Source organism: Muscardinus avellanarius, assembly GCF_963383645.1.
Source record: "Muscardinus avellanarius genome assembly, chromosome: 10".
Classification (NCBI taxonomy): Eukaryota; Metazoa; Chordata; class Mammalia; order Rodentia; family Gliridae; genus Muscardinus; species Muscardinus avellanarius.
Window position 1 is genome coordinate 54,970,142 of NC_137796.1, and position 25,586 is coordinate 54,995,727.

Consider the following 25,586-nt stretch of genomic DNA (forward strand, 5'->3'; position numbering starts at 1 on the left):
GGCGTCTTCCTTTTTTTTTTTTTTTTTTTTTTTGTGGGCCTGGAGATGGAACCCAAGTGCATTCAACCTCCAAGCTACACCCCCAGCCCTATTTTTTATTCTATATTTTGGAAGAGGGTCTCACTAAGTTGCAGAGGGCCTCACTAAGTAGCTGTGACTGTCCGCGAACTGCGATCCTCCGGTCTCAGCCTCCGGAATGCTGGGATTACAAGTGTGCGCCACCACGCCCGGCTCCTCACGGTTTCTTTTACATCTTGATGGCGCTCAGCGGTGGGGTCGAACAAGAATGATTTCAGACTCAGGATTCAGTGTGATTATCTATACAATGGCATTCTGGGTCAAGAGATAAGAACCTGCATAACCTGACCTTTATATTGACCCAGGATCTAGGAGCACAGAAAATATCAGACATCTAGCAGAGCCCTAGATTGCACCGCTCCTTTATTTTTACCTTCCCTTTTCCAGGCGGAGATGGAGGCGCCCTCCAGCGGCACGTGCTTAGTTCAGCCGCCGGCCCAAAGCTTGGCTCGCTCTGATTTTGGGTCTCTCTCTTACCATTGCGCATGCGTGATTCTCTCTGCTGGGCTAGGCGAGAATCCCGGGCTGCGCATGCGGCAGGGAACAGATGGGCGGGGAGACTTCCGGAAGTCTTCCTTGGCCGAGGGGCGGGGCTGGGCGCTCTGCGGTCCTCCCAGGGCCTCTCTGACTCGCGTCTCCTGAACTTCTCGCCTCCTCCGCCGGTCCTCCCCCAGCGGCCGCTCGGCTCCCCCTCCCGGCTCTCCCAGCGGGTCTTCCCTGGGCCGCTCTGGCCCGAGCGTCCCCTAGTCTCTCTGATCTGTCCCATCCGGCTCCGGAGGGAGGTGCGGGTGGCTGAGCTAAAGGAGCGCGCCTATGGGATCCGGGCCCGAGCCCCTGAGGACAGGCTCCGCCCACGACACCCGCTCGCGCCCCGCCCCGGGCTGGAGGGGTCTCCCCGGGACCGTCCGGGCCTGGCGGGTCCCGGCCTGCACCTTTTATGGAGACTGTGGCCGGGTCGTAGAACCTTTCGCCCCTGGGGACCTCCCGGTGGATAAGGTCTGTTTTGGTCTGCAGCTGCCCGAGTCTAACGGCTGGACACAGTTTATGGGTTCGAACCTCCTATGGGGGCCCGTGTCCATAAGGGACCTCTCCGGTCCCTAGGGGTCGGATCCATCCACAACGACCCCGTATTTAAGGCCCTCCATGGATCGGTAGGGTCTGCCCCTCGGCTTCCAGAACCCGTCCACAGCGGCTGTTCCTTGGCGGGGACTGCTCCTGGACCTCCCGGGTCTACAAGGCCATGCTACGCCTATAGAGGTGGCATCTGCCGGGCTTCACGCCGGTAGAGGGTCCTCTCCGGGTCTTTAAGGCCCTTCCTGTCTCTTAAGGGGTCAGTGCAGGAGGCGGCGATGGCCTCGGGCCGGGCTCTGGGCGCGACACTGGCCCTGGCCTTGGTGGTGCTGGGGCTGCTGTCTTCCAGGGCCCTGGCTGGGGACTGCAAGGGGCAGCGGCAGGTGCTACGGGAGGCGCCAGGCTTCGTGACAGACGGTGCGGGCAACTACAGCGTCAATGGCAACTGCGAGTGGCTTATCGAGGGTGAGTGGAGCCGCGTGGGTCACTCACTCAGTCTAGTTCATTCATTGGTGCACTCAGCAGTCAGCACATTCCGGGAGCCCGGTTCTGGCCCAGGGCTTTAAAATGCTGGACACCCAGGGGTTGTGGCCAACCCGGGCCCTGTCATGGAAGGCCTGGAAGTCTGGTGGGTGAGATGCCTGCAGACGAACCAGGAGCATCGGTAAGGGGTATTCTGAGTAGTGGCTCTGAGTCCAGTCACTTTGGTTTAGAATTGAAGCTTTGACTTGGAAGCAGGTGTCTTTCTTTCTCTGAGGTTCAACTTTTCTTACCCCAAATGGGGATGACTATAGTACTCACCTCCTAGGGTTGTTAGAATTAAATTAGATCCGCTTTTTAATATGCCTGATACCTGGAACACAGTAAGCGTTCAATAAATAGTATTAGGATGACTAGTGTTGTTATGTTTAAAATATTTCAGTAAGCTGAGCATGGTGGCTCACACTTAAAATCCCAGTACCTAGGAGTCTGAGATAGGAGGAGCGCAGGTTTGTGGTCAGCCTCAGCAACTTAGTGAGGCCCTCTGCAACTTAGCGAGGCCCCGTTTCAAAATAAAGAATAAAATAGGGCTGGGGGTGTAGCTCAGAGGTAGAGGTAGAATGTCCCTGGGTTCAATCCCCAGTACAAATAAATAAATAAATAAAATAAAATAAAGTATGTCAATAAAAGCATTTCTTTCCTGTTATTCATGTGCTACACATTTTATTTGCAGCCAGGACGTAGCAGAATACCAAGACAGCCCCAGTAGTCTCAGTGACTTAGGTCTTGGAGTCCAGTGGGGGAGAAAAACACATTGACAGAGAGTGACAACCTAGCGTGGCCTGTGATGGAGGAATCCCACAGGCCTGGGAGAGCCGAGAGGAATTACTTGGCCCAGGAATGGGAGACAGCAGAGAGGCTTCCTAGAGAAGATGTCAGAGCTGAGGCCTAAGGGTCCAGAAGGACTCAGTCAGGAGGAAGAGCAGGAGCACTCCAGAAAGAGGGAACAGCCTGTACAGAGACTCCAAACCTCCATTATGGGCTCCCGGTCAATAGCAAAGAAACCCAAGAGTCAGGTGCCCAGAGAAGATAGCTGACTTCGCCTAAGGTTTAGTTGAAGGTACGTTTCTCGGGGTAAGCATGTCTACCCATCCCCAGCTCAGGACCATTCTTGCTGCAGGATGAGGATAGAATGGGGAGTGTGTGGTGAGAGGACGAATCATGCTCTGGCTTTGAAGAGGCCCAGACTGGTTGGAAATGGTGGTGTCTTCAGTGTGCTCACTGAGACAGCGCTCGGGGCTGAAGCAGAGGGAGGTGCAGGGGGCTGTGTGGGTGGGCCAAGGGGAGAGGGAGGAATGGGCTGGAAATCATAGAGGAGCCACTGAAGTTTTTTGGGTTGAAAAGGGAGGCTGCTCATCTGGTTTGGCTGCACTGCGGACTGGGAGATGAGGAGGGAGCCAGAGGCAGGGGAAGATGGGCCTTGAATGCTCACACTGAGCACTGGGCCTTTTTCTTGGGGTTGCTCAGGAACTAACCACCCATTTTGAGCAGGAGTGGGACGTGGCTCTCAGGATGAGTGGGGGCAGACTGCAGACTCGGGTGTGCTGGTCTCATAGGAGAATGAGTTCTGAACTGGAGCAGGGCCTAGGGGGATTGAGAGGCATGGAAATTGTAGGGAGATGTATGTGCAGTTTCACCAATGAGACTTGGGAATCCAGCTGGCTGACTATCAGGATGAGGGAGGCATCTGGAAGACTTCCAGGTGCCTCCCTTGATGTCCCATCTTCCCAATGCCTTTTACCTTGAAGAACCAACATCTTCCTTCATCTATTAAAAAGCAATAGGGCTGAGCCTGGCGTGGTGGCGCACGCTTGTAATCCCAGCATTTGGGAGGCTGAGACAGGAGGATTGTGGTTCGAGGACAGCCTCAGTTACTTAGTGAGGCCCTTTGCAATTCAGTGAGAACCTTTTTCAAAGTAAAGAAGAAAAATTAGGGCTGGGAGTGTAGCTTAGAGGTAGAATGCCCCTGGGTTTCATCACCAGTACCACAAAATAAAAAAAAAAAAATATATATATATATAATATATAAAACTAATATAAAAGAAGGCTGGGCATGGTGGCGCACATTTGTAATCCCTGCACTTGGGAGGTGGAGACAGGAGGATCACACAGGTTCGAAGCCAGCCTTGCTGGCTTAAGAGACCCTGTTTCCACATAAAAATTATAAAATAGGTCTGGGAGTGTAGCCTGGAGGTAGAAGGGCTTCCAGGAACCTCAGTACCACCACCACCACCAAAAAAAAAAAAAAAAAAAAAAAAAAAAAAAAATATATATATATATATATATATATATAATAAAAAGAATATATAATATATAATATATATAATAAGATATATATAATAAAAATAAAATAAAAAATAAAAAAATTTAAAAAGCATGTGCTGTAGCACATGCCTGTAATCCTAGTACCTGGAAGGCAGAGATAGGAGAATCTCAGACTTGAGGGCAGCATGTGGTTAATTTAGTAAGATGGTGTTTCAAAAAACAACTAAAGCAAGCCGGGCATGGTGGCGCATGCTTGTAATCCCAGCATCTGGGAGGCTGAGACAGGAGGATCACAAGTTTTTTGGCCAGCTTCAGTTACTTAGTGAAGCCTCTGCAACTTAGTGAGACCCTGTTTCAAAATAAAGAATAAAAAATAGAACTGGGAGTATAGCTTAGAGGTAGAATGCCTCTAAGTTCAACCCCCCAGTACCACCACCGATTAAAAGAAAGTAAATAGAACTGGGTGTGTAGCTCAGAGGTAGAAGCCCCCTAGAACCAGGTGTGGTGGTGCACACCTGTAGTCTCAATACTTGGGAGGCTGAAATAGGAGGATAGGTTCGAGGACAGTCTCAGCAACTCAGTGAGGCTCTCATCAACTTAGCAAGAACCTGTTTCCAAACAAAAAATAAATTAAGGCTAGGGATGTAGCATGGAGGTAAAATGTCCCTGGGTTCCATCCCTAGTACCACCAGCACCAACAAAAAGCCCCCTGGATGCGATCCCTAGTACTACACACGCACATATTCACAATAGGGCTCAGGCTGAAGATGTAGCTCCGTGGTAGAGCATTTGCCTAGCTTGTGCAAGGCTGTTTTCCATCCCTAGCACCCTGTGTGTGTGTGTGTTAGGGGGAAGCAACCCACCGACTTTTATACCATGGTCACACTTTATCTAGTCCCACTTCTAACATCCTCACTAGTGAGAGCATCCTGCTTTTGAGCTGGGGCAGGAGGTGGTGGTTTGGGATCAGATTTCTGTGGGAAGGTTGGGTGGAAATAGGAGACCTTGAACTTAGGGAGGAGCTTGGGAAGGCAGATGGTGAGCTGGCCTCATCTCGGCAGGCACTTGACAAAGATGTGCTTGTAATTCCAGGAACAGAGCTGTGTAGTTTGGTTGAGGCTGGTGAGATTCTGGGAGGTCTGTTTGGGTGGGGATTTGCCTGTGGTGTTCCCTGGGGGCTCTGCCAGCTTCAGCAGACTTTCTTTTGTGCATTTCTTCATTCTGTCATCCAGTATTTGCTGAGCTGTTGCTCAGTGCCAGGCCTCATGCTGAGGAGGGAATTGGGCCCAGGCTCTGGTCCTGCCCTGTGGGCCTCCCTGGGCTGCAGGGAAAGTAGACTTAAGACACAGAAGGCCCTGGTCCATAGGAATGAAGGTTATCACGGGGCTTGAGAACCCCAAAGAGGGGTTCCCAACCCAGGAAAGGTTGGGAGGGGAGGTTTACCAGCCAGAAGTGAAGCCAGGAGGGAAGGTTTACCAACCAGAAGCAAAGATGTGCTCTCCAGAGCTAGCTTATGTATAGACCTCGCCTCCCATGGAGCTGCAAGCGCTGGGGTGATATGAGATACCAGGTTAGGGAGCTGGGTTTCCTCGTAGGGTGGTGAGGAGCCATGCAGGACTTTTGAACAGAGAGACGGCAGGGTTAGATGTTAGGTTGTGAAAGTCCCTTAGGAACCCGTGTTAGGGCAAGGCTGGGGGCCAAGCCCAGGAGGAGGCAGACTCAGTGCTCCTGGTGAGAGAGGAGAAGGCTAAGGGCTGGGCACGTTACTCTATTGAGTGCTCCGGCTCTGGGCTGTCAGGGTACAGCCATTGTCTCAATGAATGTTCACACCAGCCGTGGTAGGTGGAGAGAATCATTCCTGTTTTACAGTTAAGGAAACCGAGGTTGAGAGAGCCCGTGGAACTAGCCTCTGATCACACAGCCGGAGCGAGTGGTAAATGAGCGTCTCCAGGAGCCACACGAGGGTGCCTAGTGGTCCTGCAGGCCTCCGGGCTTCCCCAGCCCGGGCTCCCCGGGGATGTCTGCAGTGGCCTCCTGGGGCCCTCTAGTGCAGGATGTGGACTGAGAGAACCTTCTGGAGCCAGGACCCAGATACGCAGATGTGCATGTGCTAGGCCCATGTAAGCACTTTATGGGCATTGTTGCCTCTCACACAGTCAGCTGGGGCTGCATCATCCGATGTTCACCTGGGCTGGGTGTCCAGGAGGTCCCTGCCAGGGCCGCTGTGGGTGGCTGTGGGTGGCTATGGGTGGCTGTGGGTGCTGGCTGTCGGGCGGAAGCTCAGCAGGGGCTGCGGGCTGAGTGTGTGGCTTCTCCAAGTGGCTGTGACATGCTCTCTTTGTAGCACGTCAGCTGTATTCTGAGAACAAGCAGTCTATAAGGCCCAGGTGAAAGATGTGAGGATTCTTGTTTCCCAGACGTTTTATCCAGAATGTTCTGCTGCCTTTACTGGTCAAGCAAGTGACTAATGGCTCTTTCCAGGATAGAGGGAACAGAGAATTAGATCTCACCTTTTTTTTTTTTTTTTTTTTTTTGGTACTGGAGATTGAACCAAAGGGTATCTGCCTCTGAATTACACCCACAACCCTATTTTATTTTATTTTTATTTTTATTTTTTGTGGTACTGGGGATGGAACCCAGGGGTATTCTACCTTCGAGCTACACCACCAGTCCTATTTTTTCTTCTTTATTATTATTTATTTATTTTGTGGTACTGGGGGTGGAACCCAGAGGCTTTTCTATCTCCGGGCTATACTCCCAGACCTATTTTATACTTTATTTGGAAACAGGGTCTCACTAAGTTGCTGTGAGCCTCACTCAGTAGCTGAGACTGGCTTCGAACCTGTGTGATCCTCCTGTCTCAGCCTCCCAAGCGCTGGAATTACAAGCATGCGCCACCACTCTCGGCTTCATTTTTATTTTTTATTATTTATTTATTTATTTTTGTGGTACTGAGGGTGGAACCCAAGGACTTTTCTACCTCCGGGCTATACTCCCAGACCTATTTTATACTTTATTTGGAAACAGGGTCTCACTAAGTTGCTGAGAGCCTCACTCAGTAGCTGAGGCTGGCTTCCAACCCATGTGATCCTCCTGTCTCAGCCTCCCAAGTGCTGGAATTACAAGCATGTGCCACCACGCCTGTCTTCTTCTTTATTTTGAAGCAAGATCCCACTGAGTTATAAAGGGCCTCACTAAGTAGCTGAGGCTGTCCTTGAACTGCGATCCTCCTGTCTCAGCCTCCCAAGCTCTGGGATTACAAGCATGCACCCCCATGCTTGGTTTTATTTTTTATTTTGAAACAGGGTCTCACAAGCCTGAGATCCTCCTGTCTCAGCCTCCTCCCAGTGCTGAAGTTACAGGTGTGCACCACCACACTCTGCTTAGTTCTCACCTGTATTATTTTATTTTTGTGGTATTGGGGGTGGGATCCAGGGAAATTCTATCTACAAGCTACACCGCTGGTACTATTTTATTCTTTTTTATCTTGAAATGAGTCTCACTAAGTTGCAGATGACCTCACTCACTAAGTAGCTGAGGCTGGCTGTGAACCTGTGATCTTCCTGTCTCAGCCTCCCAAAGTACTGGGATTACAAGCATATATTACCAGTTCTCACCTTTAGTTTTTTTTGGGGGGGGTGATACTAAGGATTGAACCCAGGGACATTTGACCTCTGTGCTAAATTCCTAGCTCTGTCTTTTACTCTTTTCTTTTCTTTTCTTTTCTTTTTTTAACAGTACCAGGTATGGAACTCAGGAATACTGTACCTCTGAACTACAACCCCAGCCCTATTTTTTTTTTTTAGTCTCTTTATTTTATTTATTTATTTATTTTTGATTATTATTATTTTTTTTTTTTTGGTGGTATTGGGGGTGGAACCCATAGTCTTTCTACTTCCGGGCTATACTCCCAGACCCATTTTATATTTTATTTGGAAACAGGGTCTCACTAAGTTGCCGAGAGCCTCACTAAGTAGCTGAGGCTGGCTTTGAACCTGCGCGATCCTCCTGTCTCAGCCTCCCAAGTGCGGGGATTATAAGTGTGCGCCACCACACCCGGCATTTATTTTATTTTTTACAGTACTGAGGATGGAACCCAGGAGCATTCTACCTCTGAGCTGCACCCCCAGCCCTATTTTTTAAATTCTTTTTTCCATTTATTTATTTATTTATTTATTTATTTATTTATTTATTTATTTATTTTTGCAGTACTGGGGTTAGGACCCAGGGGCATTCTACCTCTGAGCTACATCCCTAGCCCTATTTATTTTTATTTTATTTTTATTTTATTTATTTTTTTGGTGGTACTGGGGTTCCTGGAAGCCCTTCTACCTCCGGGCTACACTCCTAGACCTATTTTTACATTTTTTTAATTTGGAAACAGGATCTCCTAAGCCAGCGCGCTCCTTTTGTCTCTGCCTCCCAAGCGCGGGGATTACAAGCGTGTGCCACCACGCTCAGCTAGCCCTATTTTTTTATTCTTTATTTTGAAACAGGTCTTACTGAGTTGCAAAGGGCCTCACTAAGTAGCTGAGGCTGTCCCCAAACCGCGATCCTCCTGTCTCAGCTTCTCAAATGCTGGGATTACAAGTATGTGCCACCATGCTCGGCTTAGTCTCTTTATTTTGAAACAGGGTGGCACTGAGTTGTGAAGGGCTTCACTAAGTAGCTGAAGCTGTCCACAAACTGTGATCCTCAGGTCTCTGTCTCCTGGATGCTGGGATTACAAGCATGGGACACCACACCAGGTTTATTCTTTATTTAATTTTATTTTTTGGTGGTACTGGCGGGCTACACTCCCAGACCTATTTATTTTTATTTTTATTTTTATTTGGAAACAGGGTCTCTTACACCAGCACTGCTGGCTTCAAATCTGCATAATTCTCCTGTTTCCGCCTCCCAGGCGGGGTGGGGGGGTGGGGGGGGGACGGACCACACCCGGTTTATTCTTTATTTTGAAACAGAGTTTCACTAAATTGAATGGGCCCTATTAAATTTCTGAGACTGGCTGTGAACTTGAACTTGCAATTTTCCTGTATTAGCCTCCTAAGTACTGTCACCTTTAATTTGAGAAGTGAGCTGAGTGTGGTGTCACACACCTGTAATCCCAGTATTTAGACAGCTGAGACAGGAGGATGGCAGCTTCAAGGCCAGCCTCAACAATTTAGTGAGGCTCTCAGCAACTTATTGAGATTCCGTTTCCAAATAAAAAAATAAAATAGGGCTGGGGTTATAGCTCATGGGCAGAATGTCCCTGGGTTCAAACCCCAAGAAAAATATTTTTTTTTTTTTTTTTTTTTTTGTGGTCCTGGGGATAGAACCCAGAGGCTTTCTACCTTCGGGCTGCACTCCCAGACCTAGTTTCTATTTTATTTGGAAACAGGGTCTCACTAAGTTGCCGAGAGCCTCAGTAAGTAGCTGAGGCTGGCTTCGAACCTGCACAATCCTTCTGTCTCAGCCTCCCAAGTACTGGGATTACAATCACGCACCACCTCGCCTGGCTAAGAAAAACATTTTTAAAGAAGTTCCTAGAGAGCCAGGCTCTGGTGCACACTTGTAACCCTAGTACTTGGGAGGCTGAGACAGGAGGAACTACTGAGGAAGACCCTCTGCAACTTGGTGAGACCCTGTTTCAAAATAAAAAATAAAATAGGACTGGGGATATAGATTGGAGGAAGAATGCTCTTGGGTTCAATCCTCAGTACCGGAAAAAAAAAAATTGTGGTCTGAAAAGTTTCTTTTGTAGTGCCTCATGTATGCTCATGGCCTCATGTATGCTGGGCAAGTGCTCTGCCAGTGAGCCGCATTCTAGCTCTGGCCCAACAGGTGTTTGGATCAGCTACCGTATTATTATATCCCCACTTTACAGATGAGGAAATAGAGCCGGGCGGAGTAGGTGACTCTCCCAAGGTCACACAGCTAGTGGCTCTTTAGTGGAGCCAAGACTTGAGCCTGGGTAATCTAAGTCCAGAGTCTGTGCCTGTAGCCACCACAGTAAACAGAGTGAGGAGACTGTGAGTGCAGAGGGGGACTGTGATATTGCAGGAAAGTCTGGGCTGGGTGTGGTGGCATACACCTGGAATTCCAGTACTTGGGAGGCTGAGTCAGGAGAATCACAGGTTAAGAGGACAGCCTCAGCAATCTAGCAAGTCCCTGTTTCAAAATAAAACATAAAAAGGTCTGGGGGTATAGCTTGGAGGTAGGATTCTCCTGAGTTCAATTCCCAGAACTACAAAATGAATGAATGAATGAATGAATGAATGAATGAATGGTCAAGGCTTTGTTAAGGGGTGGCAATGGGATTTCCCTTGGAGTGTGTTGGGCTCTGCACAGGGAGTCCCAGGGCCTGGAGTGTCTGAGGCTCAGGTATGGATGAGGCGAATGAGGCATTGGGAAACACTATAGCCCTGTGACTGCTGGCCTGGGCTTTCCTCTCTGCACCTTGGTTTTTGCATATGAACAGTGGGGAGCTGTTCAGCCTGGTCATGGGGCTAACACTGGTTCCTTCTCTGGGCTCCTGCCCCTCTGGCTGTCACAGCTCTGACCTTTTTGGGCTGTGAGACTGGACGCCCCTCAAAGTGGACCCAGGCCTGACTTACCTTTCAGCCCCCACATCAGCCCAAGGCAGGGCTTGGTGCCTGTGGGCGGGTCGCATGGAGAGCTGGGGAAGACGGGCTCCATGTGAACCTGGTCCCTCTGCTCCCTCCCAGCCCCGAGCCCTCAGCACCGGATCCTGCTGGACTTCCTTTTCTTGGATACAGAATGCACATATGACTACCTGTTTGTGTATGATGGTGACTCCTCCCGAGGCCCGCTGCTGGCCAGTCTGAGTGGGAGCACCCGACCTCCACCCATCGAGGCTTCCTCAGGCAAGGTTAGTGGGGACCAGGCGGTGGGGCCGGAGCTGGAGGGTCTAATGGGGCATGGGGAGAGAGGGGTAAAACAGGGAAAAGGAAGAAGCCAGGAGGGACCAAGAGACTGCCAGAGGGCATCAGAGAGAAGGATGCAGAGAATGTGGAGAGAGGCCAGATGTGGTGGCCTGTGCCTGTAATCCCAGTACTTGGGAGACTGAGGCCAGAGGATTGCAGGTTTGAGGCCAGCCTCAGCAATTTAGTGAGATGATGTATCATGTTTCAAAATAAAAAGATAAAAGCCGGGCATGGTGGTGCACACTTGTAATCCTAGCATTAGGGAGGCTAAGATAGGAGGATGAGGTTTGCAGACAGCCTCAGCTACTTAGTGAGGCTCTTTGAAACTCAATGAGACCCTGTTTTTCAAAATAAAGAAGAAAAGATAGGGCTGTGGGTGTAGCTTGGAGGTAGAATGCCCCTGGGATCCATCCTCAGTACTGCAAAAAAAAAAAAAAAAAAAAGATAAAGCCGGGTGTGGTGGTGCATGCTTGTTATCCCAGTACGTAGGAAGCTGAGACAGGAGGATGGCAGGTTTGCAGCCAGCCTTGACAACTTCATGAGGTCCTCTGCAATTTAGTGAGACACAGTTTCAAAGTAAAAATTTAAAAAATAGGGCTGGGAATATAGCTCAGGGGTAGAACGCCCCTGGGTTCAATCCCCATACCACCCCCAAGATAAATAAAAAAATAAAATAGGCCTAGGCATGTGTCTCGGAGGTAGGATGCCCCTGGTTTAATCTCTGTACCAGGCGGTGGGGCCCTGGGTCCCCGCGGGGTGAGCCACCTTCTTGGTCTGGCGCCCGGAGCCCGCAACCTGCCCAGCCCCTTGTCCTGCAGATGCTGCTGCACCTCTTCAGCGATGCCAACTACAACCTGCTGGGCTTCAATGCCTCCTTCCACTTCTCCCTGTGCCCGGGGGGCTGCCAGAGCCATGGACAGTGCCAGCCCCCAGGAGTGTGTGTCTGTGAGCCGGGCTGGGGGGGCCCTGACTGCAGCCTGCAGGAGTGCGCAGCCTACTGTGGCAGCCATGGCACCTGCGCCTCGGTGAGCTGTTCCCAGCTGTGTTCCCTGGGGCCCTTGATCTGTGACCACACACACACACCACTCCCAGCTCTGAGACTGGACCTTGTGCCAGTCTGAAACTGCCCCTCCACCATAATACCCCTGCCCCCCTGCTTCCAGATCCCACCCCCACCTGTGGCTCCAGCCCTGTCCCACCTCTGCCCACAGGCCTCCCCCACTCCATTCTCAGCCACATCCCTCCCTACCCGGGAGCTCTGCCTCTGTTCTGTTGCCACCCCTGGGTCCCTCTTCCCGCCTGCTGCTTGGTGTGGCCCTCTGTCAGGACTGTCGTTCACCTCTAACCTTGCACCCGAGCCCTGCACTTGCACCTCGGCATCTGAATTGTGTTCTGAGTCCTTCCTGCCTCGTCCTTCTAGATCCTTCAGATACTCTCTCCAACCTGCCGTCTTCTGCCTGTGATTATTTTTTGATGGGCCTTTGCCTTTTCTGTTGGCATGTCTTCTTTGCTTCATTTCTGTGTCCTCTGTTTCTTTCTCTGTTCATCTATGTCTCTTTTTCTGTCTCTCTCTCTTCTGCCGCTCTGTCTCTGTTTTACCATTCTTTCCCTTCTCGTCTCTCTCTCCTTCTGCCCTGTGTCTCTGTGCCGTGATTTCTCTCTGTGTTCACTTCTTTGTTTCTGTCTTTCTCCGCAGCCCCTGGGACCATGCCGCTGCGAGCCTGGCTTTTTGGGACACGCCTGTGACCTGCACCTATGGGAGAATCAGGGGGCTGGCTGGTGGCACAATGTGAGTGCCGGGGACCCTGCCTTCTCTGCCCGTATTGGGGCAGCAGGTGCATTCCTGTCCCCACCAGGGCTGCTGGCTGTTTTTGGAGGTGAGCAGATGGGGTGAGTATGTGGGGTCTGGAGGCATGGCAACCTGTGTCCAGGGCTTGACACCATCCATCCCTGCACAGGCCAGGACCTCAACAAGGCTCTAGGTGACCTCGTTCTTTACAACTTCTCCTCCAATACGTGGGAGCGCTGGGATCTGCGTCCTGCACCGGTATGGACCCTTCTTTTGCCCTGGCTGGAGGCTTTCTGCTTTGTCAGACCCAGCCAGGGCTCCCCAGAGTGACCCTTATTGCCTGATAGTCCCCAGCCCCATACCCTGATGTAGGAACCTGCTTTTCCTTTTTTCTGCTTTTGCATTCTCTGATCCTCTGGTTTTCTTTCTTCCTTCCTTCCTTCCTTTCTTCCTTTCTTTTCTTTTCTCTCTCTCTTTTTTTTTGGTGGTACTGGAGATTGAACCCAGGTGCATTCTACCTCCAAGCTACACCCTCAGCCCTATTTTTTCTTCTTTATTTTGAAACAGAGTCTCACTAAGTTGTGGAGGGCCTCACTATGTAGCTGAGGCTGGCCGTGAACCTGCAATCCTGTCTCAGCCTCAAATACTGGGATTACAAGTGTGTGCCACCACAGCTGGTCTGAACCAAGAAGCATCATTCTACCTCTAAAAAAAAAAAAAAAAAAATACCCCCAGCCCTATTTAAAATTTTTCTTTTGAAACAGACTCTTACTAAGTTGCGAGAGTCTCACCAAGTGGCTGAGGCTGTCCTTGAACCTTCGATCCCCTTGTCTCAGCCTCCCAAGTACTGGGATTACAGGTGTGTGCCACCACGGCCAGCCCCCCAGCCCTTTTTTGTTTTGTTTTATTTTGAGCCAGAATCTCTCTAAGTTGCTCCCACTGGTCTTGACCTTGCGATCGTCCTTGATCCTCCTGCCTCAGCCTCCCTAGTAGCTGGCAGGCCGCCATGCCTGGCCTGCTCCTCTTTCTTTCCCTTTCACCCTGCATTTTACTTTGTCTCTGTTTTTGTGTCTCTTATTCTTGGGCTTTTGTTCTCTCTTGGTCTCCATCTCTCTGGATCTGTTTCTCTCTCTCAGCTTTTCTGTTACTTCTATTTCTGTCCCCCCCCCCACCCCCCGTGCTTCTCTCTCTCACTTTGTCTTCATTTGCACGTCCCCGTCTTTCTGGGCCTGTCTCTCCTTTTCTCTCTGCCTGTCTCTGTCTTTGTCTTTATCTCGCCATCTGCCTTTCTGTCTCTGGTCTCGTGTCTGGCTCTGGCTCTCTGCATGTGTCGCCATCTGCCTCCCTCTCCATCTCTGTCTCCTTGTCTCTTCCTCACAGGCGGCCCGTCACTCCCACGTGGCCGTGGCCTGGGCCGGCTCCCTGGTGCTGATGGGCGGTGAGCTGGCTGACGGCTCTCTTACCAACGATGTGTGGGCCTTTAGTCCGCTGGGCGGTGGCCACTGGGAGCTCCTGGCACAGCCTGCCTCCAGCGCCTCAGGGCCCCCTGGCCTGGCAGGTCATGCGGCTGCCCTGGTGGACGACATCTGGCTCTACGTCTCTGGTGGCCGCACCCAGCACGACCTCTTCTCTTCTGGCCTCTTCCGTTTCCGTCTCGACAGCTCCAGTGGTGGCTATTGGGAGCAGGTGGCTCCGGCAGGTGGGCGGCCCCCTGCCGCTACTGGCCACTCCATGGTGTTCCATGCTCCCTCCCGTGCCCTGCTGGTCCATGGTGGGCACCGGCCCTCCACTGCCCGGTGAGTGACCTGCCCATGACCTCTGTCCCTCAGGGCCAGACCGGCCCGACACTCCAGGAGCTTTGGTCTTTAGAGGTCTTCACCTACTAACAGGTCCCTGTGGTTCCTTAGCCCCTCCTTCTTTTCTTCCTTTACTCATTCATTTATTTAGCCTTTCATTATCTTCTCTTCTTGTATGTGTGTGTACGGTATTGGGGATTGAACCCAGGGTACTCTAGCACTAAGCTGAGTCCCCAGCCCCTCCCCTATTTGTGGCACTGGAGTTTCAATCCAGGGGCTTTCTCTTTTTGAGCTATACCCCAGCTCTATTTTCTGGGGATAGAACCCAGAGGCACTTGACCTCCGAGCTACACCCCCTGCCCTATTTTTTATTCTTTATTTTTGAAACAGGGTCTTACTAAGTTGCGGAGGGCCTCACTAAGTAGCTGAGGCTGTCTGCGAACCGTGATCCTCCTGTCTCAGCCTCCGAATGCTGAGATTACAAGCGTGTGCCACTACGCCCGGCTTTATTTTTTGTTTTGAGACAGGGTCTCACTAAGTTATTTCACACTGGCCTCAAACTGAAAATCTTTTGTCTCAACCTCCCAACGACTGGGATTATAGGTGTATACCATCACATCTGGCTTTCAGAGATATATATATATATATATATATATATATATATATATATATATATATTTGTGTGTGTGTGGTGGTGTTGGGGATTGAACCCAGGGACATTCTACCTCCAGGCTATACCCCAACCCTAGTTTTTATTCTTTATTTTGAAATAGAGTCTCACTAAGTTGCAGAGGGCCTTACTAAGTAGCTGAGGCTGTCCGCGAACCCAGATCCTCATATCTCAGCCTCCCAAGTGCTGGGATAACACCTGGCTTTGATCTTTAATCTTTTGGTCACTTGTCTCCCCATACTCTCATTTATCTACTCTTAATTAAGCCCCTCATTAGTGTCTAGTCCTTGTCAGATTATACAGGTAACCTAGAGATGAGTCAGGCCCGGTCCTGCCCACAGAGGGGACATAGACCTGGTTGTGTCTAGCCTCAACCCTGGGTTGAGCTCCTAAGAGGAAGGAGAGAGGCCCTTCCTGCCCTGATCCCCTGCCTTGCCTCCCCCCTATAGGTTCTCTGTGCGAGTGAACTCTACCGAGCTTTTCCACGTGGACCGACGGGTGTGGACAACCCTGAAGGGCCGGGATGGGCTTCAGGGCCCTCGGGAGAGAGCCTTCCACACGGCCAGTGTCCTGGGCAACTACATGGTAGTCTATGGTGAGGAGGTTCTCCAATTCTGCTTGCCTGCTAGGGGCCTGAGCAAGCCTCCAACTGAGGATCCCTGCATGGTGTACCCACCTCCTCGAGGCTTGCCCGCTATGCCCCTTTCTTCCTTTCTCAGGGGGAAACGTGCATACCCACTATCAGGAGGAAAAGTGCTATGAAGACGGCATCTTCTTTTATCACCTTGGCTGCCATCAGTGGGTGTCAGGGGCTGAGCTTGCCCCCCCAGGAACCCCTGAGGGTGAGTGGCCCTCTATTTCTCTGAGGCCTCCTGAGGGCCCCACCTTCCACTGCAGTGCATCTGAGCAGGAGCCGCTGTGGTTCTGGCTGAGAGAGCCAGGCATCTTGTTGGAGCAGCCTCTGGAGGCAAGCCTGAGCCTGAGACAGGACTAGGGCATTGCTACAATGGAAGGGGAGGCAGTCACGCAGCATCAGGCCTAGGCTTCAACCCAGGCCTTGCCAGTTTCTGGCTTTCCCCAGGAAACTGCCTAAGAAGCAGCAACTTTTTAGGGTTAGGGTTATTTTTTATTTTTATTTATTTAATTATTTAGTTATTTTTTGTAGTACTGGGGATGGAACCCTTCTACCTCCGAACCACATTCCCAGACCTATTTTATATTTTTATTTGTAAACGGTCTCTTAAGCCAGCGCGGCTGGCTTCAAACCTGCGCAATTCTCCTGTCTCCACCTCCCAAGCGCAGGGATTCCAAGCGTGCGCCACCACGCCTGGCTATTTTTTATTTTTTGTGGCATTGGGGATGGAACTCATGGACATTCTACCTCCGAGCTACACCCCCAGCCCTATTTTTTATTCTTTATTTTGAAACAGTACTGGAATGACAAGTGTACGCATCACACTCGGCTCCTTTCTTTTTGTATAAATTTCCTAGGTTGGGTGTGGGGGGCACATGTCTGTAATTCCAGTACTTGGGAAACTGAGACAGGAAGATCACAGGTTTAAGGAAATCAAATAGGGCTGGGAGTATAGCTCAAAGGTAGAATGCTCCTGGGTTCAATCCTAGTACCGCCAAAAACATTTTTGTTTTCTTAGCTGGGGATGGTGGTATACTCTATATGATCTCAGTTCTTGGAAGGCTGAGACGGGAGAATCACAGGTTTGAGGACAGCCTCAGAAATTTAGTGAGACTCTGTTTAAAAATAAAAAATAAGCCGGGCATGGTGGTGCACGCTTGTAATCCCCACGGAGACAGGAGGATCGTGCAGGTTTGAAGCCAGCCTTGCTGGCTTAAGAGACCCTGTTTCCAGTTAAATATAAAATAGGTCTGGGAGTGTAGCCCGGAGGTAGAAGGGTTTCCAGGAACTCCAGTACCACCGGGGGAAAAAAAATGCCGCGCATGGTGGTGCGCGCTTGTAATCGCAGCATTCGGGAGACTGAGACCAGAGGATCACGGTTCGTGGAGAGCCTCGGCTACTTAATGAGGCCCTCTGCAACTTAGTGAGACCCTGTTTCAAAATAAAGAATAAAAACTAGGGGAGAGGGTGTAGCTTGGAGGTAGAATGCCCCTGGATTCCATCCCTGGACCTGCAAAAAAGGGCCTGGGATATATCTCAGAGGTAGAATGCCCCTTGGTTCAATCCCCAGTATCACAGAAAAGGAGAAAAAAAATGACTTCTTAGCAAAGTATGGTGGCACATGATGCTGATAATCCCAGTATTTGGGACAGGAGGCTCACAGGTTTGAGGACAGCCAGGTGAGCTTTCCTAGGGCTCTCCAGTCTTCTCTACTCCTTGAAGGTGGGGTGATGGTTCCATTTATAGAGAAAAAAAACAAGACTCAGAGAAGTTGAGTCTCCTGCCTAAGGCCACACAGCTAGTAGTTGATTAGTGATTAAAACCCAAGTAAGTGGTAGACTCAGGATCTGACCCAAGTCTTTCTGACCCCAAAGATCATGCTGTGTCTGAGATATGATTTGGGCGGGGAGGATTGGAGCTCAGAGAGGTGAGAGAATTGCAGCCAGTGGAGGATGGAAAGGTTTCCTTGGATAGGTGGGGTTGAAACAGAAGTAAGAAGGCTGGGCTGAGGCTCAGCAGTCAGGGGCGCCACCGCAGGGAAGCCAGGAAGGTGGCAGTGGGGGTCTGGGGCTGATGTTCTTGGGTCTGTGTTTTCCTAGGCCGAGCAGCGCCTCCCAGTGGTCGGTACTCACATGTGGCGGCTGTGCTTGGTGGCAGTGTCCTGTTGGTGGCTGGAGGGTACAGTGGTCGGCCTCGTGGGGACTTGATGGCCTACAAGGTGCCCCCCTTCGTGTTCCAGGCGCCTGCCCTGGATGTGAGCACCCGGTTGACAGGGAGAGGGGGCTGGGGAGGAGGTGGCGTGGCTCCCGCAGGTGAGAGGAAGACTAGAGTGGGCTCCCTGGCCATTAGAGGAGGGAAGGAAGTTCTGCAGTTGAGGGAGGAGGGGACAGATGGCCCCTGGGCTGGGAGGAGAGGGATGGGGTCCTCAAGGAACTGCACAGCTGAGGTTCCCTGGGATGCCCAAAGTGCGTGAGCATCTGGGGGACAGCCCTGTGTCTGAGTACCCTCTTCTACCCTCCTGTCTCTACAGTACCACTTGGACTATTGCTCCATGTACACAGACCGCAGTGTCTGCTCCCGAGATCCTGAATGCAGTTGGTGTCAGGGGGCCTGCCAAGCTGCACCTCCTCCCGGGACCCCCTCAGGGGCTGTGAGTGACTGCCTGCCTGGACTCCCTGTTCCCTAGTACAGAGATATGCCCTGGCTTCCCTTTGCCTGAACCAAGTGGTCAAGGACTTTCCCGCAGCGGGATGGCTTGTAATCACATCTGAGATCTTCATTCCTGCCCTCCCTCACCAGCCTGATTCCCTTTTTTTTCAGTACTGGGGTTTGAGCCCTGGGCCATTCTACCTCTGAGCTACACCCCCAGCCCGAATTTATTTTTATCTTTGAAACAGGGTCTTGCCAGGTTGTCTCACTACTTGCTATAACTATCCTTGAACCTGTGACCCTCCTGTCTCAGCCTCCCAAGCACTAGGATTACAGGAGTGTGCCACTATGTCTGGCTAACTTGATCCTTTATTTTTATTTTTATTTATATTTTTATTTTTTTATTCTTTGTGGTTCCAGGCATTGAACCCAGGGGCATTCTACCTCTATTTTACTTTTTTTTTTTTTTAATTTTAAAACAAGCTCTCGCTAAGTTGCTGGGGCTGTCCTGGAAACTGCAATCCTCCTGTCTCAGCCTCCCAAGTACTGAAATTACAGATGTGTACCACCACGCCCAGCTAACCTGATCGTCTGAGTCCATAACCCTATGCCTGGATTCTCCAACCCCTGTCTTTGATCTCAGTTCCCAGATTTCACTTCCCCATGCAGTTTACTAGCCCATTCCCCCTCAGGACTGTGCATCCTCAGCCATTCCCACGTCCCTTGAGCCCCAGTGGACACTAAGCCCCGTTCCCTCCCATCCTTGCAGTGTCCAGCTGCCAGCTGCCTGGGCCTGGGCCGCCTCCTGGGGGACTGCCAGGCATGCCTTGCCTTCAGCAGCCCCACGGCCCCTCCTCGGGGTCCTGGCGCCCTGGGCTGGTGTGTGCACAATGAGAGCTGCCTCCCTCGGCCTGGTGAGTGTCCAGTGGTGGTGGTGGGAGGGGTGGCAGAGCACCGGCCACTGATTCCCAGCCCCCCACGCCCCTGTCCTCTCAGAGCAGGCCCGCTGCCGAGGGGAGCAGATCTCGGGCACCGTGGGCTGGTGGGGGCCAGCGCCTGTCTTCGTCACATCTCTGGAGGCCTGTGTCACCCAGAGCTTCCTGCCTGGCCTGCACCTGCTCACCTTCCAGCAGCCGCCCAACGCCTCCCAGCCTGACAAGGTGGGAACCACAGGCTGGGGTGTGGTGGTGATGGTCCTGGGCCCACCTGGGCATAGGGTTTGGGTATTTTCAAGTGGTTCTTGGGTTTTTTGTTTCATTTTGTTTTGGTAGGGGGTTGGGACCCAAGGCTTCATACATACTAAATAAGCACTCTGCCACTTAGCTAAGCCCCCAGCCCTAAATGGGTCCTATCACTCTGTGTTTACCCTGAAAGTCTTTATGTTCAAGGGTCCGATTTGCCTTATGGACTTGAAAAGAATATAGGTAGCTGGGTCCAGTGGTGCACTCCAGTAATCACAGATACTCAGGAGGCTGCAGTGGGAGGATAGCAAGTTTGCTACCAGCCTTGGCAACTTAGTGAGATCCTGACTTAAAATAAAAAAATAAAATGGCATGGGGGCCGGGTGTGGTGGAGCATGGCTGGAATCCCAGTCTTTGGAGGCTGAGAGGAGGATTGAAGGTTTGAGGCCAGAATCAGGCAACTTAGCAAAACTCTTAGCAACTAAGTGAGACTGTATTTTTTTTTTTTTATCTTTTTCTTTGTGGTACTAGGGATTGAACACAGGGGCATTTTGCCTCTGAGCTATACTCCCATCTCTATTTTATTTTTATTTTGTAGTACTGTGGATTGAACCCAGGGGCATTCTACTTCTGAGCTGCACCCTCAGCCCCATTTTTTATTCCTTATTTTGAAACAGGGTCTCACTAAGTTACTGAGGGCCTCACCAAGTAGCGAACCTGTGATCCTCCTGTCTCAGGCTTCCAAGTACTAGGATTACAAGCATGTGCCACCACACCCAGCTCTATCTATCTATCTATCTATCTATCTATCTATCTATCTATCTATTTATTTGTTTTGCAGTACTGGGGATGGAACCCAGGGGCATTCTATATCCAAGCTACACCCCCAGCCCTATTTTTTTTTTTTTTTTTTAACGGGCCTGGGGATGGAACCCAGGGGCATTTGACCTCCGAGCCACACCACCTGCCCTTTTTTTTTTTTTTTTTTGGTGGTACTGGGATTCCTGGAAGCCCTTCTACCTCCGGGCTACGCTCCCAGACCTATTTTATATTTTTGAAACAGGGTCTCTTACGCCAGCGTGACTGGCTTCGAACCTGCGCGATCCTCCTGTCTCCGCCTCCCAAGCGCGGGGATTACAAGCGTGCGCCACCACGCCCGGCATTTTGTTCTTTATTTTTTGAAACAGGGTCTCACTAAGTTGCAGAGGGCCTCACTAAGTAGCTGAGGCTGTCCGCGAACTGCGATCCTCTGGTCTCAGCCTCCCGAATGCTGGGATTACAAGCATGCGCCACCACCAGCCCTATTTTTTATTCTTTATTTTGAAACAGGATCTCACTGAGTTGCAAAGGGCCTCACTAAGTAGCTGAGGCTGTCCATGAACCATGATCCCAGCTTTTATTTATTTTTGAAACAGATCTTGCTAAGTTGCGGAGGGCCTCGCTAAGTAGCTGAGGCTAGCTGCGATCCTGCAATCCTCCTGTCACAGCCTCCAAGGACTGGGATTACAGGTGTGTGCCACTATGCCCTTAGATTCTGTTTCAAAATAAAAAAAAAAATAAGCTGGACATGGTGGTGCATGCCTGAAACCTCAGTATTTGGGAGGCTGAGACAGAAAGATCATCAATTTCAGGAGAGCCTCAATAACTTGGCGAGGTCCTTAACAACTTAGACCCTTTTTCAAAATAAAAAATAGGGCTGAGGGCATAGCTCAGAAATAGAACATCCCTTGGATTCAATCCCCCCACATAAAATAAAATAAAAACTGGGCATGGTAGTGCATGTCTATAACCTCCATACTTGGGAGGCTGAGACAGGAGGATTGCAGATTTGAGACCCCCCCTCAGCATCTTAGTGAAGCCTTCAGCAACCTAGTGAGAACCTGTTCAAAACAAAAAAAGAAATGAGGATGTAACTTGGAGGCAGAATGCTCCTTGGTTCAATCCCCAGTATTATAACAACCAAACCAAATAAAAATGGTAACAGCCTGGCACACTGATATGTACCTGTGATCCTAGTACTTGGGAGACTGAGAAAGGAGGATCACAGGTTGGAGACTAGCTTTAGCGACTTAGCAAGGCCCTCAGTAATTTAGTGAGAACTTTTTTTTTTTTTTTTGTGGTACTGGGGTTCCTGGAAGCCCTTCTACCTCTGGGCTACACTCCCAGACCTATTTTTACATTTTTATTTGGAAACAGGGTCTCCTAAGCCAGCGCGGCTGGCTTCGATCCTGCACGATCCTCCTGTCTCTGCCTCCCAAGCGCGGGGATTACAAGCGTGCGCCACCACGCCCGGCTAGTGAGACCTTTTGAAGTAAAAAATAAGGCTAGGAGTGTAGCTCAGAGGTCGAACGCCCCTGGGTTCAATTCCTAGTACTACAAAATAAATAAGTAAGTAAATTAAAAAAGGGGGTTGAGGCTATAGCTCAGTGGTAGAGCCCCCAGTTTGATCCCCAATACCATATACATATACTATGAAACACAACAAAATCACACAAGCAGCATAAGCCATGTACTATGCCCATCGCTTGAAATGTTAGGTTTGGGCTTGGAAGCGCTCAGGTGGGGAGTTGGGGAGGAGGATACTGAAGGCACCAGTCCTGGACTTGTAAGTTGAATTGGAGATAAGTGGGCACTTTGGGTCAAGATGGGATCTGGGACCCTGTTTCTGATGTCTGGATGTGAGTCCAGACTCTTCCCAGGGGATGATGGGCAAGCCACCTAACCTTTGCCCCACTCATTTCTCACTTGCTAAAATAGGGAAGGAGGTTGGTCGACTGGTCTTCTCTGGTTTTGATGTGGTCCGACAGGTAGGAGGAGTTGGGATTAGTCCAAAGAGGGACTCACTTATTTACCCCATCCCTGGCTGGTGCAGGTCTCGATCGTCCGCAGTACAACCATCACCCTGACACCCAGCCCAGAGACAGATGTGTCCCTGGTCTACCGTGGCTTCATTCACCCGCTGCTACCTGGAGGCCCAGGTGGGCCAGGGGCTGAGGATGTGGCTGTGTGGGCCCGGGCCCAGCGCCTCCACGTTCTGGCCCGGATGGCCCGTGGCCCCGACACAGAGAACATGGTGAGGCAGCCTTGGACATTTGGGATGTAGTTTTGGGAAATGTGGTACTAGAGGTGTGGTGCGGGGCATGCATGATGCTATGAAGGTCCCAGGGGAAGACTAGGGAGAAATAAGAAGCGAAGCGTGAGGTAGATCCTGACAGGAGGGTGAGGGCACTGGAGTCTTTAACTGTGAACAGGGTTTAAGGGATTTTGACAAAGTTGAGGAAGGTTTGAGTTCCCAAGTCAGACATCCAAGGAAGAAGTGGTTCACTGGAAAATCCAAGGAGCTCTGAGGCCTTCTTCCTAGGAGGAAGTGGGGTGCTGAGAGGACTGGGGGGGGGTCTTGAGAAAGCAGTATGAAGAATTCTGAGGCCCCTGTCTGTTGCTCACTCCTACCCAGGAGGAGGTGGGACGCTGGGTGGCTCAGCAGGAGAAGGAGACGCGGCGACTGCAGCGCCCTGGGTCTGCCCGCCTCTTCCCGCTGCCTGGGCGAGGCCACAAGTACGCGGTGGAGATCCGTGGCCAGCTCAACGGCTCTGCAGGCCCTGGGCACAGTGAGCTCACTTTGCTGTGGGATCGAACTGGTGTACCAGGTGGCAGCGTGAGTGATCAGCCCAGCCTGTGATCTGTGACCCTATCCCCATCGTGGTCCTCACTCGGGTCCCCTGAGCTCTCTGAACCCCAGGCCACAAACTAACTCCCTGAGTGCTGGCTTCTGACTCTGACTCTTGACCCCTTCTTGACCCCAGCCTCTGACCCCTGACCCTGATACGATCCCATATTCTTTTTTTTTTTTTTTGGTGGTACTGGGGTTCCTGGAAACCCTTCTACCTCCAGGCTACACTCCCAGACACCTATTTTTTTTATATTTTTATTTGGAAACAGGGTCTCTTAAGCCAGCGAGGCTGCCTTCAAACCTGCGCGATCCTCCTAACTCCGCCTCCCAAGCGCGGGGATTACAAGTGTGCGCCACCATGCCCGGCCCATTTTCTTTTAGTTTTGGTGTTGGTGCTGGGATGTAACTCAGGGCCTCGAGAATGTCAGCAAATGTTCTGCCATTGAGCACATCCCAGCCCCAGATCATGTTCTCACCCATGGCCACATCCGGCTCCTCTTGCCCTGACCCTAGCCCTCCAAATTTTGACCTCTAGTCTCTAGCTTCTTTGGGACCCTGATCCTCTTTTGTCTGTTGGGTTTTCTAAATCCTAACTTTCTCATGTGCTAAGTTCTCAACCTGGTTTCCAAACCCGTAACTCCAGTCCTTAGCTCCAAATACGACCCCACCTTAAGGTTTGACTCCAGACCTTCCTGTGGTCCCTTCCCCAGGAGATCTCCTTCTTCTTCCTGGAGCCCTACCGCTCCTCAGCCTGTGCCTCCTATTCCTCCTGCCTGGGCTGCCTGGCAGACCAGGGCTGCGGCTGGTGCCTGAGCAGTGCCACCTGCCACCTGCGCCAGGGTGGGGCCCACTGCGAGGACGACTGGGCTGGCGGGACCCTGCTGGTGCTGGTGCCTGCCCTCTGCCCACTCTGTGAGGAGCATCGAGACTGCCATGCCTGCACCCAGGTGCCCACCGTGCCACAGAGTGGGGATCCTGGGTGGAGACTTACCTAGCTCTTCCCCCAAAAAAGATGGAGGCAGCCAGAGCAGATGTCTGGGATGGCCCCCCAGGAGCTGGCATGGGCAGCCTCGGGGCTCTGGTGGGGAGCAGGAGCAGATAGCTGGGGCTGTTGTCCTGCATCTAGATGTGAGAGCCAGGTGGGATGTGGAAAGATGGGCATCTGATAGTCAGGATATGTCCTGGTGTGGGGCCAGAAAGTGCAGTTGAACCCCTTTGATCAGGGGCCTTTTCCCTCAGGCAACTAGAGTCTCTGAGATGGCCTTTAGGCCTGCTAGCTCCAGCTGTTCAAACGGTGCCAGTTCCCTTTGTCCACATCCTGTTTCTTGGGGGATTTGTTCTAGTGACTGGCAGGGAAGTCCCCAGGCTCTGGACTTTGATACCCCCACTCAGCCCCAAGTGAAAAGAGCCTTTCTCTGTCTGTCCCAACCTCACCCGTACCACTGGCAGTTGGATAGAAGTACAGGAATTTTATTGGCTCTGATTGGGTATTGTGAAAACTGGTCCAGTCAGAGGGTACCATGGTCTCTTGCCCACCTCTGGATCTGCCCTACCCAGCCCCACAGCCGGTGCTGTGGCCAAAAAAGGGTGGATGCTGGGCAGGCAGGATGCATGTGTGTCTGAGGGGAAGTGCGAAGGCAGGCCGCGGGGGAGGGCCAGGGAGGAAGGCAGCTGCACGTTGGGCAGGTGAGGGTGGGCACTGGGGTCCCAAGGGAGTGGGCTGAGCTGAGCTCTGACCAGTTGTCCAACCCCTTCCAGGATCCCTTCTGCGAATGGCATCAGAGCACCAGCCGCAAAGGGGACGCGGCGTGCAGCCGGCGGGGCCGGGGTCGGGGTGCCCTAAAGAGCCCGGAGGAGTGTCCCCCCCTCTGCAGCCAGTGAGCCAGGAGGCTACCAGGGAGCGGGTGGGTGCGCACAGGGGCGCGGGCTGGAGTGACGTGGCCCCTGCTCCCATCCCAGGCGTCTGACCTGTGAGGACTGCCTGGCCAACTCCAGCCAGTGTGCCTGGTGCCAGTCCACCCACACCTGCTTCCTGTTTGCTGCCTACCTGGCCCGGTACCCACATGGGGGCTGCCGTGGCTGGGATGACAGGTGGGTCCTGGGGTGGGGCTGAGGGAATGGAGGTGCCAGCTGACGGAGGGGCCTGGGCTCTCACACCCCTCCCCTCTGCACCCTGCAGTGTGCACTCGGAGCCCAGGTGCCGGAGTTGCGATGGCTTCCTGACCTGCCACGAGTGTTTGCAGAGCCACGAGTGTGGCTGGTGTGGCAACGAGGACAACCCCACGCTGGGGCGGTGAGCAGGGCCGGGCCGGGG

At 51.7% G+C, this 25,586-nt stretch overlaps 1 protein-coding gene across 1 annotated transcript in view; it reads left to right on the top strand.

Moving 5' to 3' along the window:
* Positions 1-1,427: 1,427 nt before the first annotated feature.
* The window catches only part of MEGF8 (multiple EGF like domains 8), a gene marked incomplete at both ends in the record, with an annotated part of 50,545 nt that continues 26,386 nt past the window's right edge, over positions 1,428-25,586 (top strand). Inside the window, 18 exons of the mRNA XM_080703081.1 lie at positions 1,428-1,614; positions 10,665-10,828; positions 11,702-11,908; positions 12,580-12,760; positions 12,842-12,930; positions 14,053-14,468; positions 15,588-15,733; positions 15,858-15,980; positions 17,872-18,026; positions 18,303-18,422; positions 19,191-19,335; positions 19,418-19,581; positions 22,475-22,675; positions 23,057-23,257; positions 23,983-24,219; positions 25,031-25,149; positions 25,232-25,363; positions 25,452-25,565. Of these exons, the coding sequence (XP_080559207.1) occupies positions 1,428-1,614; positions 10,665-10,828; positions 11,702-11,908; positions 12,580-12,760; positions 12,842-12,930; positions 14,053-14,468; positions 15,588-15,733; positions 15,858-15,980; positions 17,872-18,026; positions 18,303-18,422; positions 19,191-19,335; positions 19,418-19,581; positions 22,475-22,675; positions 23,057-23,257; positions 23,983-24,219; positions 25,031-25,149; positions 25,232-25,363; positions 25,452-25,565 (3,101 nt within the window). The remainder of the gene's footprint in view (positions 1,615-10,664; positions 10,829-11,701; positions 11,909-12,579; positions 12,761-12,841; positions 12,931-14,052; positions 14,469-15,587; positions 15,734-15,857; positions 15,981-17,871; positions 18,027-18,302; positions 18,423-19,190; positions 19,336-19,417; positions 19,582-22,474; positions 22,676-23,056; positions 23,258-23,982; positions 24,220-25,030; positions 25,150-25,231; positions 25,364-25,451; positions 25,566-25,586) is intronic.